General features: G+C 43.9%; 1 protein-coding gene across 1 annotated transcript; it reads right to left on the bottom strand.

The window, feature by feature from the left end:
- Positions 1–384: 384 nt before the first annotated feature.
- Positions 385–15875, bottom strand: DHX9 (DExH-box helicase 9; the record flags this gene model as incomplete). The annotated part of the gene is made up of 14 exons (XM_029085092.1): positions 385–655; positions 1724–1924; positions 2789–2904; positions 5854–6083; positions 7201–7328; positions 7483–7644; positions 8286–8397; positions 10390–10550; positions 12188–12340; positions 13036–13109; positions 13247–13341; positions 13950–14163; positions 14995–15095; positions 15719–15875. Coding segments are annotated over 14 exons (2175 nt in total), but the record flags the coding sequence as incomplete, so codon positions are not given.
- Positions 15876–16143: the final 268 nt, after the last annotated feature.

The following is a 16143-nucleotide window of genomic DNA, read 5'->3' as shown; positions in this document are numbered from 1 at the left end:
AGACACGAAACCACTGCAGCAAGGCCTGCTTGCACCGTTTATTCAACAACAAAGAGCCCAAGTTCTGCCATTTGAAATTTTTTTTTGCCAGAGAATGGCTTTAGACACCGAAAAGGTCACCTCAGAATTCCTCATACATCCTACAACCAAAACTAACGACACAGATGGCCTCAAAATCTAAATCCAAAATCACACATAGAGCAGGTAAGTCGTTAAAAACACACTCTTTATTAAGAATCAAATTGTACAACTTGCAGTGAATTCCCTGGGGGCAGGCTATGTTACAGAGCTGTACCTGGACTAAGGGACTGAAACTGCAGACGGGTCACGGCAAGGGAGGGATTGGGGAGAGAAACACGGGAAGACATCACCAAACCCCCGTCGCTACCAGCCGCCCCTCCCCGCGTCCCTGCAGCCTCCTCTGTAGCCACCGCCTGCCCCTCCGTACCCTCCTCCTCGATAGCCTCCCCCACCTCCATAGCCTCTCCCCGGGCTACCTTGGTATCCTCTCCCTCCGGAGCGCCTGCCCGAGTAGCTGTAGCCCCCGTAGCCTCTCCCTCTGTAGCCAGAGCCACGCGGGTAACCGCCCCAGCCTCTGAGGCCACCTCCATTGTCGTAGCGAGGCATTTTGGGGGGGCGAGGACCGTCACCGAACCTGGCAAAGAGAAACATCACACACTTGAGACACAATCTTATGGATTCCATTTCTTTAAAAAAATATTACAGGAATAATCAATTGCCCAGACAGTCAGTTAAGATGCCTCTGTTTTGTTAACAGAACAGGATACTTGAATTCCAGTTGCACTTTTGCACCTTTCCCACTTCAGCACAGACAGCTGGGAACGGCCCGATGTGCCACACGAGCAGTCCCTCCTCTGAATCTCAGCCAGGTCTGCACCCGGGATGGAAAGTTCCCCCTCAATCCCACTTAGAATCACAGACTGGTTTGGGTTGGAAGGTTCCTTAAAGCTCACCCAGTTCCAACCCCCCTGCCATCAGCAGGGACACCTTCCACTAGACCAGGTTGCTCAAAGCCTCATCCAACCTGGCCGAGAACACTTCCAGGGAGGAGCAGCCACAGCTTCTCTAGCCAACCTGTTCTCCAGCTCACACTAATGTGCAGGGAGCCCCGGTCCTGTCTATGAGATCACTCATCTCAGTGATCTTTATTTTGCTCCTTGCAAAACACAGTGAATTGTACATCTAAAGCTGCTCTTTGTTTTGATCCTTAAATTACCAACAGCTCACGGGTGTTTTCATTTTTCTTTGCTTCAGAAGCAAGACAGGAAAACAAGGGGCATGGAGAGGTGCAAGAGGAGCCAAACACTTGTTTTCTTTCCAGAGACAGAGATGAATAGGTTTGCCCAAAATAAATCTGGATTATCTTTTCTGTAAAAGTCATTGTGTTTTGGAAGAGGCAATGACAGCTTTTACTCCCGAGAGCAGCTTGTCCTTCCTGTGGAAACAGGTGGTGATCTGTCTACATCAGACTTTGAACGTGACAGTTTTACATCCACTCAGACTATTGGCTTTGTAGCAAAAGCCTGAAGCTCCTGTCCATGCGGGACAAGACTCTCCTGGTGATTTTAGCTCTGGAGAGTTAGAAGTGGAGCTGACAGCTCTGACCTGCTCTGCTCAGGCTCTTGGTGTCCTTGGGAGCAGAGGTGGTGAGCGCTCCTGGCCCCAGAGCTCCGACTGCACGAGCCGAGGGAGCCGAGCTCACCTTGCCTGGGCAGCCATGAGGCCGATGCCTGCGGCTGACGGCCTGGAGAGCTGGCGGATCGCGTTCAGCATTCGCTCGTGCGCTGGGTCCAGCTGCTGAATGATCCCAGGATCTTTGGTCACTTCCACAACAAGAGCCTCCATGGCGGCACGCAAAGCGGTGATGCAGGCAGCCGCGTTGTGGGGCATCTTCAGCTTGATCCTACAGCACAAAGAAGGGTATCAGATGTATCATGACTTCTAGGACACAACCTGGGACGTAAGATGTTCTGTAGAGTGGCTTTTCATTGAGTGCTGCACACACTGAGCCCAAAAATCTATCTCCTCATCTTTGAAGTTCTAATTTGTCAGTGAAGGGGTGTGAAACTCAGGAGGCAAATTTGAAAGATCCTTAACATTTGACATGGTTAAAACATAACTATCTTTCCATTTAAATTTGAGATTTAACAGACTCAGACAACACCAATTCATAACCCCTAGCGTCAAAACAGAAAGATACAAAAACAGAAAGTTAACAAAAAACATGAGGCTCCTCAAGATTTTGAAAGCTCCAGGCCACCCTCAAAAATATTAGGGAATTAAGCTTAAGCAATTCTTCACTTCCATTTTACTGACCAAGGGGGGAAAAAAAAAGACATCCAGATGGTATTTGGTCATGGTCATAAAATGTGTGCTGCCAGAGGCAACCACTTCTCGTGCCAAGCTGTGTTTTGAGAATTAAAAACAAGGTTTCCTCAGCCTCTGTCTGAAGAGGAGGTCCAAAATACATAGGACCTCTTATTCACCTTCCAGTTAAAGGGGAACAAACCAGAAGTTTTTATGTAAAGTGCCTGGTATGGTGTTTTGGATTTAGGCAGATACTCTGCACAGAACAGTGTTGCCAACATAAACCTCTCCCTTCCTCATGGGAAACAAAGGTAATGCCCTCACAGTGACTCTGTAGCAGCGCACAGCTCGCTCCAGGGCTCCTATTCTGAAGGGACTGATGTCTGTGTTAGCAGCCACCCCCCCTCAGTCTGTGTTTTTTCACAGACCTGACCATCACCAGCACCAAGGAGATCCATACCAGTCATCGACCAAAATGAGCTCCCCGTCCGACAGGACTTTCTTGGAGGCAAAGAGAAGCAGCTGGAGTGGGCTGACCAAGGTCATTGCTTTGGCAGAGATGGCTCGCGTTCGAATCTGCAGGTGGAAGAGGAATACGACTCTTGAAATGGAAAACACATCCCCACACCTTCCTCTGGCCTCTGAAACCAGAGAAATTTTTAAAAGGAAAAAACAACACCTCAAAAAAATCTAGGTATAATGTTAGGAAATTCCGGGAGCGCACACGCATACAAAACTGAACGCTGGGCTGATGTGTACAGGGATTCAGCGCTGCTGGTGTAAAGAAACACCACAAACTACCTGCCACCAAAAAGCATCTGTTTTTCCATGACTGCACGTCTGCAATCGTGCAGCCGACACTTTGCAAGAGCCACCTCGTGCTTGGTCAACCTAAAAGTGCCCCAGGCACAGCTGAGTTATCCTCCCACCTTTAGCATCGCTGGGGCTGCGGTGAAAACCTCACGCTGCTTCTTTAGTAGGGTCCTACACACACGAGTGGGAGCTGCTACACATCCATGCCACCAGCTTGCTTTGTCACCTTCTAGAAACAAGACCTGAGGCTCGTACTCTAAGTGAGCACTTGGACAGTGACAAACCATCTGCCCCAAGCCGGAGATAACAGCACTGAACATGGGCCACAGCTCTTCATCTTAAAGAGAAGCTGAAGAGTGGTACTTGGGATCTCGGCCTCCCACCCTGCCAGCTGCCTCCCTCCCTCCTTCCTTTCACACAGGAGTATGACAGGCAGAGTCTGTTGTACTTGCTTATCCTCAGGAAGAAGATTTGCTCCTGCCTGGAAGATACCACACATAATCAAAAGAGAGAAGCTGCCAGAAGCTGGAAACTGTGGCAGAAAAACAGCCACGATGAGGAGTGTTGAACTTGCAGGTCAGAGAGAGGCTGCCAAGAGCAGCTGGAAACGGGCAACCAGACCTCAGAAAGTTTCTTCTGGCCAGTAGGTGATGGTTGGGGAGAGAGCTGCACAGAAATCCTTCACCTCACTCTCTCCCAGTCGCTGTCTTAGCCACTCCAAAGCCACCATCTCAGTCTCTCTTAGTTTCCCGTACGTATTTTGGTTTAATAAAACACCGCTTTTGGAGTTCAAAGTCCTTTGGTCTTTTTAGGGGAGCTCACTTCACAGAGGTAGTTGGAGGCAGATCAAAGCTCTGGCCCACTTGACATCCTGTCATAAAGGGTGAAGAGAGGCAAAGCCTCACCACAGCATGGAACTGCGTACCTGGAAATCCCGAGTATCAAGCTGAGCCCCCAGCCAGCACCCAGAAGAGTCACAATTCCACTGATTACCAATTAAATGGATTATTTGCCATTACTAAAGTGTTGCACGTCAGCAAAAAGGACTGAGGATAAAAAAAATCAGCATAAACTAATTCTGACCTAACCAGTGTAGACAACGTGACAAAAAGAAACCTCTACAGCATCACAGAGTCCCAGAATTGCCTGGATTGGAAAAGACCTGCAAGATCATCAAGTCCAATCATGAACCCAACACTGACAAGTCCCCGACTAACCCATGTCCCTCAGCACTATGTCTACACGACTCTTCAGTCCCTCCAGGGATGGGGACTCCACCACTGCCCTGGGCAACCCCTTCCAATGCCTCAGAACCCTTCCAGCAAAGAAATTCTTCCTCACATCCCATCTCAACTGCCCTGGGCACAACTGGAGTCCATTTCCTCTTGTCCTGTCCCTTGGTCCTTGGTTGAACAGACCCACCCCCACCTCTCCCCACCCTCCTTTCAGGAAGTTGGACAGAGCCAGAAGGTCTCCCCTCAGCCTCCTTTTCTCCAGGCTCAACACCCCCAGTTCCCTCAGCCACAAGGGAACTCAGCACACTTGTGCTCCAGACCCTTCCCCAGCTCCGTTCCCTTCTCTGGACACGCTCCAGCACCTCCATGTCCTTCTTGGAGTCAGGGGCCCAACAATGAACCCAGCACTCGAGGTGCAGCCTCACCAGCGCCCAGTACAGGGGTAAGAGAATTTCCCTGGTCCTACTGGCCACACTATTGCTGATCCAGGCCAGGATGCTGTTGGCCTTCTTGGCCACCTGGGCACTCTGCTGACGCATGTTCAGCCAGCTGTCGACCAACACCTCTGCTATAAGATCTTAAGAGGCTCTCCTTACAGCAAGGGGCCTTGCTAATTCAGTGCTTATTCTCAAAAACATCTTTACAGCATCTCCCAGGCAGAAGGAACTCTGGTGTTGTGCAGAGCTGGTTTCAACAACAGGTGACAGAGCATATCAGGGCCTCCCCATGGCTGCGCTGGAGTAAGTGTGGGCAGGCAGCACAAGTATCTCCTGGCTATGTCCTACCCAAAGGCACTGCCTACATGTGTACCTTAAAAGAAGGGTGAGCAGGAGCAGTTGCATTCATGGTGGCCATCGCTGGAGCATGTGAGAGCACGCAGGGGTTAAGTGCACATGAACATGTATGTACATGTGTGCTGAGCACACAAAATTAAAGGGATGGAGGAAAAGGTTACAGGGACTCTGGGGAAGGCACCTCAGGGTTTTTCTGAGATGCTTGGCAACTGGGAGTTGTCCTCAGGAGATGACAAACTACCTACCTGGCAGAAAGGGAGCACGCCACTGCCACATTACGGGTTTGTTTTCTCTCTGGATGCACAAGTAGCAGAAGTGACAAGGGCAGAAATTCTCTAGTGCCTAAGCAGTATGGAAGAGCTCCTAAAGCAATCTCTAAAAGAAGATACTAATTTAGATCTTTCTCTATGACCTGGCTGTTTCCACAATGCTCACAGGAACTGTCTATGCAGCTAAAACCTCTACTGCTACTGAAACTGGCTGATTGAAAGTTACTGCAAAGGCTGAGTGACACCACGATCACACGAGGTTCACTCTCTGCAAAAACAAACAAACTAAACCAAAAAACCCAAAACAAGCTGAACACCACCCAGTGTGTCTTCTTTTCTTACAGCTTTTTTACCAAAAAGAGCCTCTGGGACAACCTGGCAGCACATGATCAAGAAGAAATCCAAAGCCTTTACCTTTTCTCCAAAAACAAAGAAAGGTGATGGATACTTGATGTCCTGGCTGCTGAATGGGCAGTTGACAGATGACTTGTGGATGAGTGCGTTGTGCCCCTCAGTGGTAAGAATCTTCCTCTTCTCCTTGTGGTAGCAGACATTGGGGTAGACCCCAAAAGCAAGCAGGGAGATTACAACATCCAGATTATTATCTGGTCCAGTGTTGTTAAACGGTTGAGTCACCAAACATTCTGTTGACAGAGAACAGAAGACTGGCTTGTACCCACAGGTCATGTAGGACAGCAGAGCAGAGTTGGATCAATGGGTTTTCTGATTCAATCAACTGGTAGATGTCAATCTGTTCTCAAATGACCTCTGCACTCAAAGCATTTCAGTGCTACATTCAGTTCTCAATTTGCTCATGGACAGCAAAAAGCTGAAAAATACTACTACAAAGAGATATTTTTCTCTCCCAAGCTCTTCAAAAACAAGGAGAGAGGGGCTTGCCCAGAATGTGCTGTACCACAGTGTGTTTCCTGTCATTTGTTTTGGAGACAGATCTTTTGGGGGAGGTCAGAATGGATGTTTTCATTAGTTTATTTGTTACAAACCTCCCCAGAGTCTCTGGTGGCTTGTTTTCAGGTCATCTTGCCCAGAAAGAAAGTTAAAGATAAATGCAGCAATGATCCTAGCAGCATAAAGAGAAAAAATTAAAAGAATTTAAAAAAAAAGAGAGGGAGATGAACATCTGCTGAATCCAGGCAGCCATGCCATTTAACTGAGCAAGCCCCTCAGGAACATTAGGCAAATTCAGAACCTAGTCAAGTTTAAGAATTTATGTTTTTTCCTTAGAAAACTGAATAATATGAAATAATATAATGATATAATATGCAATAATATAATAATACTGCACGGCCTCCTGCAGCACAAACCCAGAAAATCACAGGGCACACAGCACACTGTTTAGATCACACAGACCCCCTAAGGCTAATGAAAAGGAGAGGGGAAGCGCAGCACAGCGCATTTTGGAAATGCAACAAGTGAAGAAGAAAGAAAATCGGGGAGGTAATTCTCTCAGGACAATTACTTAATAAATTTTTAATCCTGCAAACCCTAACTTCAGCCTCCAAAATCTCCTGAGACTGCACCACAGCCATCACAAATTCTCTGGTTTTAGACAACTATGAGAGAATGAGACAGCACTAAAATTTCATGTGAATGCAGCTGTAAAAGCAGAAGAGCTTTATGGTAAATCCACTATAGGCCTCTGTGCTTGTGTGTTCATCACAGATTATCTTGTGTATTATTTATTTCTCATCTCTGGATGAAAAATGCAACCATTACATTACTATGTCCAAGCAGAATCACCTTCAGGGAAGCCAGAATTAATAAGTATTTCCTTCAGCTGGACTTTTGCTTCCCAAGTCATTCGAAGAGTAGCCATGCTGAGTCTTTTGTGTTCACAAAATCTTTTTTCTGCTTCTTCACCACCCATTCTAAAAAAAACCAAAACCAAACAGAGTCAATTAGAAATCTGTTCAAGAAAAGGAGAAGTGCAACAGTCTAGCTGATGTAACTAGCCTGGTCACAAAGCTTCTCACCCCGAGTCACCCATAACTTCTCATCAAGTTTTGTGCCAAGACAATATACCTTGCATCATCCCAGGCTTGGAAGACAGAGAGCAAAGCAACATGATCTGAAAACCTGTTCCCAGCAAAATTCCTATGGACGTAACCCAGGCGTTTGCCTTCATTGATGAAAGGTTCAGGGAAACAGGTGGCTGCAGAGATGGTACAGACGGCATCTCCCACGCTGTTAAGAAACCACAAAAGCGATCAGGATGGGGTTTATTCACAGAACTGCTGCCAGAAGTTGTTGATATTAGTAAAAACTTCTCTGCTAGAGACCTCAGTAATTTGGCCCTTATCTACCAGAGTTCTTCACACAAACACCTCCCTGGAAGTGGATGTTAAATTAGCTCCAGTCCCAGTTCTTTCACAACAGCAAGTGTCCACAAGCCCTTTGCCTATCTTCCCTCCCCCTCCCAACATCCATACACCATCTTCTTCTGGTGAAAAGGACCCTACAGCCACCACAGTTACAAATAACTGATCTTCACTTCTGCTAAAGCAACACACAGGGATCCATTTTCTTCTTATCTAGGTGTCCAATTTCACATCTCCCCACTTCCAGCTCACCACTAAAGTATTTCGTGTCCTACTCTTAATTCACCTTCGCTGCTCTCCTGCAGTTAACCCTGAATTCCATGACAACTTTAGTCCCTATACTGTAAGTTATTTATCCCCTGCTCTCAGGAATATTCAGTTTCCTATCCCCAGTTGTAGCATTTATTGCTCCTCAGGATGTATTGTTTTGTCTCTTGTAGAGTGCACATTTAGAGGCTCAGGAACTCAGAGAAACAAGGAAAACATGACTGAGACTACTAAACTTACTAAAAGATACAGCCCATTATCATCATCTTGCCAAGCCGAGGCTCAATGGGGAGTTTGGCTAGGATTCTTCCAAGAGGTGTCAACTCATCGTTGGAATCCAGGGCATCAAGCTCTGAAACAAGATCTCTTATTATCAAAGATGGTTATCTAATCCCAAAAACCCTTAGGTAAGAAATTCAGAATTTTAATAATTGTGTTTAAATAGAACTTATATTTTAATAGAATATAGCATCTATTTAATTATTAAATAGAACCTATAAAACTAGATTTTAAGTTTAATGTTGTTTACCATAATGCCAACCTGATTTTCAAAACTAGTCTGAGGTCAAATAAATTTTACTTTAGCTTTACAGATGTTTTACCACCTCCTCCGCAATTAAAATAATTACCAATTCATTCACATACATATTTTTCCATTTGTCATTAGTTTGCTTCTATACACACTTCTCTCACACTATTAAACTTTTTTTGCAAGTCCCTATATTTGTTACAACTGATCTAAACTAATTTCTGCCTCATCAAAATCAAAGCAGCCCTGCCTCAGCCATCCGTAGAGTCTTCATCGCAACTGCCAAATCACAGAACCCTCTGTTCTCAAACAGGAACCACCACAAACTCTCTCTTCCATGAGGCTCTGCCTGCCTTTCTCTCCTTCCATCACCGACAAGTTACTGCCTGAGCTCATCCCCGGAGCCATCAAACCATTGTCAGCAGTAAAGTGACACAAGTGTCTGTGGCTGTTTGCTGTCCTGACTGAAGGGTCTCATGAGTCTCCTTAACTTATCAGCCATTTGGCCATAACCATTAAATTCTACTTGATAAAACTCTTTTTAAGTTTGCATGATAAAGAAAAAAACAATACAAGTGTCATCTTTAAAAACCCTTTTAGGATATAAATGAAAAATGCAAACTTATAGTTCATGTATTTTATTTACAGACTACTTTGAGAAACTTCAACATAACTAGAGTTTTACATTTAAAAAAGCTTTGTAGCCTCAGTGATTAAATGGGAAAGTCAACAACTAAAGGACTCCTTAGCCACTATCAAATCCTTTTTTCTTATTACCTATTGAACTCAAAAGCCTAAAGAGTATTTTGAAGAATAGCATGTCTCACCACCCTAAAAAAATACTAATAGTACACACACCCACCCCCTGAACAATGTCACAGGCTATTCAGGAAATGGTGGCCCCCCTCAGAAACACCCCTTTGGTGTTAATGCTGAAAACACCTGCCTTCTCCCCAGCTTTGCAGCTCAAATCTGCAGCGTAAGAAAAGCACTAACAATTTGAAGATCATAAAGTCATTAAACTCAATTACATACATCTCTAGCTATGTTTTTCATTCTGGTCTCCCTGCTGCATACAAGCAATGTCATCTCTTTTCATAATTTTTTTTCATAAAATCATCAATCAAACAGATATTTCAGTTCTTAGAAATTTTAAGAAATGCTTTTGCAAAGCATGCTGAGGTTTGGGATCACTGCTTTAAATCCAAAGCATAAATTCAGGGTTCCTTTCTGCTTCATTTTACTCATATTCCAGCTAGTTCCTTGAAGAAACTGGGGAGATGGCTTAACCCCCACCTCAGTTTCTCCTGTTTTAGGAGGATACTGATATTCATAAACTGGAGATTTAATTACTTGACAAAATACTTAGATCTTGAGTCAGCACACTGTAGAACACAGTAATTGCACAAGAAGCCCACAAATCCTCTGCTTTGGTAGTTTGACAGGAGTTTTGTAGATGCCTTAGGCACTGGACTGAGTGTGTGTCATACAGAGCAGTGCCACAGCTGGAAAACAGGAAGTTGGAAGCTAGCAGAAGTTACTGATAAAATAACAAAACAAGCCTTCAGTTTGAAGGCTCAGGTTTCTTAAAGAAATGACACTCCACTTGGGAATTCAAATATTTCTTCAGCTGCAAGAAGACGCTGCCACCCACGCGATGCATCCAGGAAACACCTTGCTGTGTCAGACAGCGTGCTACTACACAAACAAGCTAACCAGGGAGATGTTAAAGCAGTTTGGAAGTGATTGCTACACATGGGAAATCACTTGGAGTCAGCTTCATTAAGGTACAATCTTGTGGACAGGCAACGATACCTCTGAGCGTGCGTTCTGCTTCAATCACCGCATCCAAAGGTGGTGGTTCTATTGCTTTGGCCAAAAACTGACCGATTCCTCCCAGTCGCAGCAATTTGATGCTCAAAGCAATTTCATGAAGTGGTGTTCGAAACATTTCGGGTGTCATGTGAGTTTGAAGTCTGGAATGAAGGGGAAAAGAAAAAAAAAAAAATGAGCCCACATTTTTCTCAACACTCACTTTCATCACCATCATGGGTCATTCCATCAGCATCAACTATCGCCCTCCAAAGCCAATCCTGTCTCCCAGCCAGCCCAGCAGCTCTCACTGTGCTCCTGGAACTTGGGCTCTTCTACCAGAATTTATCTTCTGTTCCTCTCAGTTCTCACCTCAGGGTAAATGTACATTGGAAACACACAGAGGGCACAGCCCTCACATCACCACCACCCTGTGTGGGTTTCTACCACAGGCTGACCACGTACAGAGTCGTATGGCTGCAGCCCCCAATTCACAGCATGGTTGTGTCCAGCCCCACACTTTCCCCCTTACAATCATCTCCTACGTTGCTAAAGTCTTCCACTCCTGAGACACAACCTGCTTTCAGTCTGCCTTACCTATGGGCCTTCTCTATGGGCCCTTCTATCAACTCCAAACCACCCAACCCCACGTGCACATTTCTGCTTTGATCACTAAGAAGAGTAAGTATTTTTGCTGGATGCTTTCCAAAGGTGTTTTTTTCTGGTAGGAATAAGATCTGATGGGAACAGAGAGAGCTCTTAAGTCTTCAGCACAGTACCATTAGCGAGCCTTTAGCGTGCTGGTTGAAATAGGAACTCCTAGGAATGACTGCACCAAGCAAAAGACAGCTAGAAAAGGTTTTAAAACACCTTGAACAGATACCCAGATTCAGTCAGCACCAGATTCAGACAGTCTCCCTCAAAAGATGATCTGCACAAGTTCCCAAACACTCTTCCCTTCCTAGGCACCATGGCACTAGTGCATTTTGATTTTATATTCTTTGAAGGAAGGTAACTTTAAAGGCATGAAGTCCCATGATCACTTCAGTAGCCTAAAATCAGTTCACTGTCAAAAATTCTTAATTAAAATCACTCCACTGTACTAGACAGCAGATCTAAATAAATCTCAGCAATTTCAGGAAAGTTTTTGATAACCTCAAGCTTTCAGAGGTTACCAAAAGCTGAACATCAAACACAGCTATGCTCTAACCACTATGTGAGAAAGGGGTACTGAAACTTTTATGAGAGAGATCAAACACTGACTCTAACAGCTGTGCAGACTTCCGCAACCAGCAAAAAGATTTCCGTGGCTCTGGCAACTGAGAAACAGCTTGGCAGACAGACGAGGTCAGAAGTTTCAGCAGCAGGGATGCATGGAACAGGAACATCTGTCCTCTCTGCTTTTTACCTCTTTCATGACAAAACTGCCTGTTAAGTGAAGGTGTGAAGGGCCCGCAATGTTTGAAGGCAGGCTAGAGCCCTGTCCTCATTCCAGAGCTCTTTCCTGCCTTGTCTCGATTCCCAAGCAGTGTTATTTTTCTCCTGAGAGGTTCTATAGGTAGCAGTGAAGTTCTCAACAATAAAATCATCACGTAGTTGTCCACCTCCTGCTATGGGTAAGAAGCATGTAAACATATGTAATTTCTATTAAGCAAAAGAATGCAGATCTCCAGCAATTTCAGTGAACTGACTTGATGCATCTCCTCTCTGTGCTTTCTGAAATTATTTCCCCAGTTTGATCAGAATTGGTTCTGGGAGAAGTCTCTGAGATTATTTTATTTCTAAAAGAGCACAGTCTCACCTTTCAAAGCGAGCTCTGCTGCACAAATGGAAACAAAACCCAGCACGCACACGTCCAGCTCTTCCTTTCCGCTGCTCCAAATTCGTTTTTGATGCCCAGACTGTGGCATAGTTTGTCATGTTATTATGGGCAGTGAACAGCTTCACCTTTTGTCTGTTGCAGGAAACAAAAACAAAAACAAACTCAAGATGTTCTTCATCTGAAGTCCTGCCAAATCAGTTCTTTTATGCAGCCACGCTGCTTTTAGGAAGCAAACCACCTCCGTCTGACTGGCTAAGCTTTGGCTAGTGAGGAATCATCCCTATTTGACCAGCTAAGCTTTGGCTAGTGAGGAATCTATCTGGAAGCTGAAGTATCATACTCTTTATAAATCATTGCCCCAAGCTATACACAGAAGGAAGTTTTCAGAACTGCCTCAAAAGCTGAAAATTCCCACACAATTAATGAGATTCCCTACATGTCATTTACTCAGAGAGCACACACAGCAAGACAGGATCTGTAACAGACTACACACATCTTCCTCTTTCCCATCAGCTATACACTGAGTGTTTGGAACATTCATTTGGCAGATGACATATTTCAAATCCGCATGAAGACCCAGTGACACCTCCCATGAATAGTGCCAGCGAGAATGCAGCTGATCAAAACCAGCCCACTGAAATGCCAGCGTGGTTTGTAACTGTGTTGGGACGGCTAAAGACAATGCCAATCTGTCTGGAGTGAGTTAAGAGTCCTCCAATTCAGCTCTGTGACTATGGGAACACAAGGCAGTTCTGTGTGTTCAGAAAACCTTTTCTGCATTCCAAAGAACAGGATTTACAAGACAAAAAGTTACTTGATGAACTCACTTGCAGGAGTCTATAACATAGACCACATCATTGATGGTAATGCTAGTCTCAGCGATGCTGGTAGATAAAATAACCTATTAAAAAAAAACAGGAAATGCATATTGAAATACATTTGGTCTGAAAAAGTGAAGGATGGGCTGCAAGATAAACTTTTATAGAGGTTATACATATAAAAGGCATAATCTCTATAAAAAATGTCAGCAATACATACTTTTGTTACTCCAGGAGGCACAGGATCAAACACTCGTCGTTGTTCCTCCAGAGGAATTTGTGAATGCAGAGGTAAAATTCTATACTGGTAGCCCCCTACAACATGAATACAAGAAGGTCAGTAACTATTACTGTGTAAATCTCTTTTTTTTTTTTTCTTTGCACAACAATCATTTCTACCCATCCACTCTGATGACGGATCAATCCCACTCTCACTCAGATAAGTCTCATCTTTACACAGTCAGTAGCTTCCTTTGGAAAAGGAGATCATAGAATGGTTTGGGTTGGAAGGGACCTTAAAGCTCATCCAGTCCCAACCCCCCTGCCAGCAGCAGGGACACCTTCCACTAGACCAGGTTGCTCAAAGCCTCATCCAACCTGGCCTTCAACACTTCCAGGGAGGGGGCATCCACAACTTCCTTGGGCAACCTGTTCCAGTGTCTGACCACCCTCATAGTGAAGCACTTCTTCCTAATATCTCATCTAAACCTCCCCTCTTTCAGCTTTTAAAGCCATTTCCCCTTGTTTTGTCATTAACTGCCCTTATGAAAAGTCCTTCCCCAGCTTTCTTGTAGCCCCTTCAGGTACTGGGAGGCCGCTATAAGATCTCCCTGGAGCCTTCTCTTCTCCAGGCTGAACAGCCCCAACTCTTTCAGCCTGTCTTCATAGGAGAGATGAAATATAATAGAAACAGTTGCTCGTACCAAAGCGTGGATTCATTTCTAGATGCTTCTGCATTGTATATATCAAGTTCCAGCCAGGCAAGAAAACAAGTACAGCTCCTGGGACATTCAGGGTCTTGATATAAATTAGCAGGGCCTCAATGAGTTCAAAAGAAGTTTCTTTCTCACTCAGCTGAGCCATGGAGTGCTTTGTTTCTGGGCCATATTCATCGCTGCAAATAAGGTTGCAATTGGCCTACAAAAAACAAACAAACAAACAAACCAACCAACCACACCACAAAAGAAATAATATAAATTAATTTACTCAACCTGTGGAGATTGGCTGGCCAGACAAATAGGACAATGAGAGGTGTGGACAGGGAAAACCATCTCAGGCACAGCTCACAGAGTGACTCACAATAAGCAGTTCCAAGTCCTGCTTCCCCAGCTTTCTAATACAGGAATGGAATTATCATTTAATTGCACTGAGTTATAACTCAATACAAATTTGCAGCAGGAAGCTATCAAACTAATTTAACTTCCATTCAGACAAATGGGGATAACATCTTGAGAAGCAGAAGAAAATGCTTAGTAAAACTAATAATTTTTTAAAATTTCAAATAATCGGCCTGAACAGTAGTTTCAGACCTACAAATTAAAAGCTGTATCATCAAAGTGATAGTTTCTTGACAATATATGTAGACACTAACAATATCAACTGCAAGAGAAGGGAGAGCATCTAAATTTTCATCTTGAAAAGGTATCACCAAGCTCATATTTCTGTATCTATTTCTTCTTCCAAGGTCACCAATGTTTTCACTTTTAAAAACATTTCAGTTCTATCTTTAAAGAGAAGTAGGCTGACAAAACATGAGAATTTTAGCTTCAACAACAACAAAAAAAATGTTTTGTTTACAGAGGCAAAGAGAAAATTCAATTCTATTTCTGAAGTTAACAGTAATCTTGGGTATTAAAAATACAAAAGCTGCTAAAAATGTTTAATGAACTGAAATGTAATGTAATTGAATTACACTTGAGGTAGAGTCCTAACTTGTTTACTTTTTCATATTAAAAAAGTCAAACATACATCATCATCTTCACCACTTTCTTCATCCTTCTCTTTCTTCTTCTTTTCCTTTGGTGGAGGAACGAACTGAGTCATCTGAATGCAATCTTCCAGAAAATAAGCTGCAAGGACAGACAAGCACTGGTTATCAGGACTGACCACTAGAAGCCTGTGCAAGGGAACACAATTCTTTTTATCATCTCTTGAAATTCTCCTGATATCATTGTGATGTTTCAGAGTATGAAGTCAAGACTGGAGAAAACCTTCCTACCCTGTCAGGTAGGGCATGAGAATTATCCCCACACTATTCCAATGATTATTCCTCTATTCAATATACTTGCATATAATTTTTTTACCTTTTTTTTCACCCCCCCTCTTTAAAACTGGCCTATTTAAAGCTATTTCCATTATTCCTAACACCACAGACAACTGATCTAAAACACTGTAGCCTGACTATTACTAACTCATTCTCCAAGTGGTGGTGCTTTAGGATGAGGTTGGCATTTGTGTTGTGGGTTTTTTTTATGAGGGAGAGTGAGGTGTGGTGGTGGGAGTATTGTTTGTTTGTGATTTTAAACCAAATGGTGCTATGAAATGATTCAGTATTACTGACTTCTTTGCCCATGGTAGGCCACATCTGGAAGACATGGCAATCCAAAAGAAATGTGTATCTTGCTGTACCCACAATCCTAAAGTATTTGACTGATAAAAACTCAAGCAGTTCCTGAAAGTTCAACTGATTTACCTTGGACGGGGTAGGTTCTACCAAAGACCTCAACGATGGGACAGTTGAAGAAGTATTCACAAAACATACTGGTATCGATGGTGGCAGACATGAGGATAACTCTGATTTCAGGATATGCCTGAACTACATCTCTCAGCACCACCAAGAGAAAGTCAGTCTGCATATAAAGAGAATAAAAGCATCATTAACTTCCTACCCATAAGAAGCAATATCTTCCCAAGAGACCAGAAAGAATTACACACTTATTAAGCAGGAGCTTTGCTGGGCAACAGAAGTATCAATCATCTCAACAACACTCTACAAGCAGAAACAGTTGTCAGTGCTTTGTTTTGCAAATACTGTAATTCCTGGGATAGGTGAATTTTAGGATTTCCAGTGTCGAGAAGAGTGGGTGGGGGCAATCCCAAACATAAATCCAGGCTGGG

This window comes from Antrostomus carolinensis, unplaced genomic scaffold (genome assembly GCF_000700745.2).
Source record: "Antrostomus carolinensis isolate BGI_N321 unplaced genomic scaffold, ASM70074v2 scaffold18555, whole genome shotgun sequence".
In the NCBI taxonomy this organism is placed as follows: domain Eukaryota; kingdom Metazoa; phylum Chordata; class Aves; order Caprimulgiformes; family Caprimulgidae; genus Antrostomus; species Antrostomus carolinensis.
This window is presented reverse-complemented; position numbering and strand designations above follow the sequence as displayed.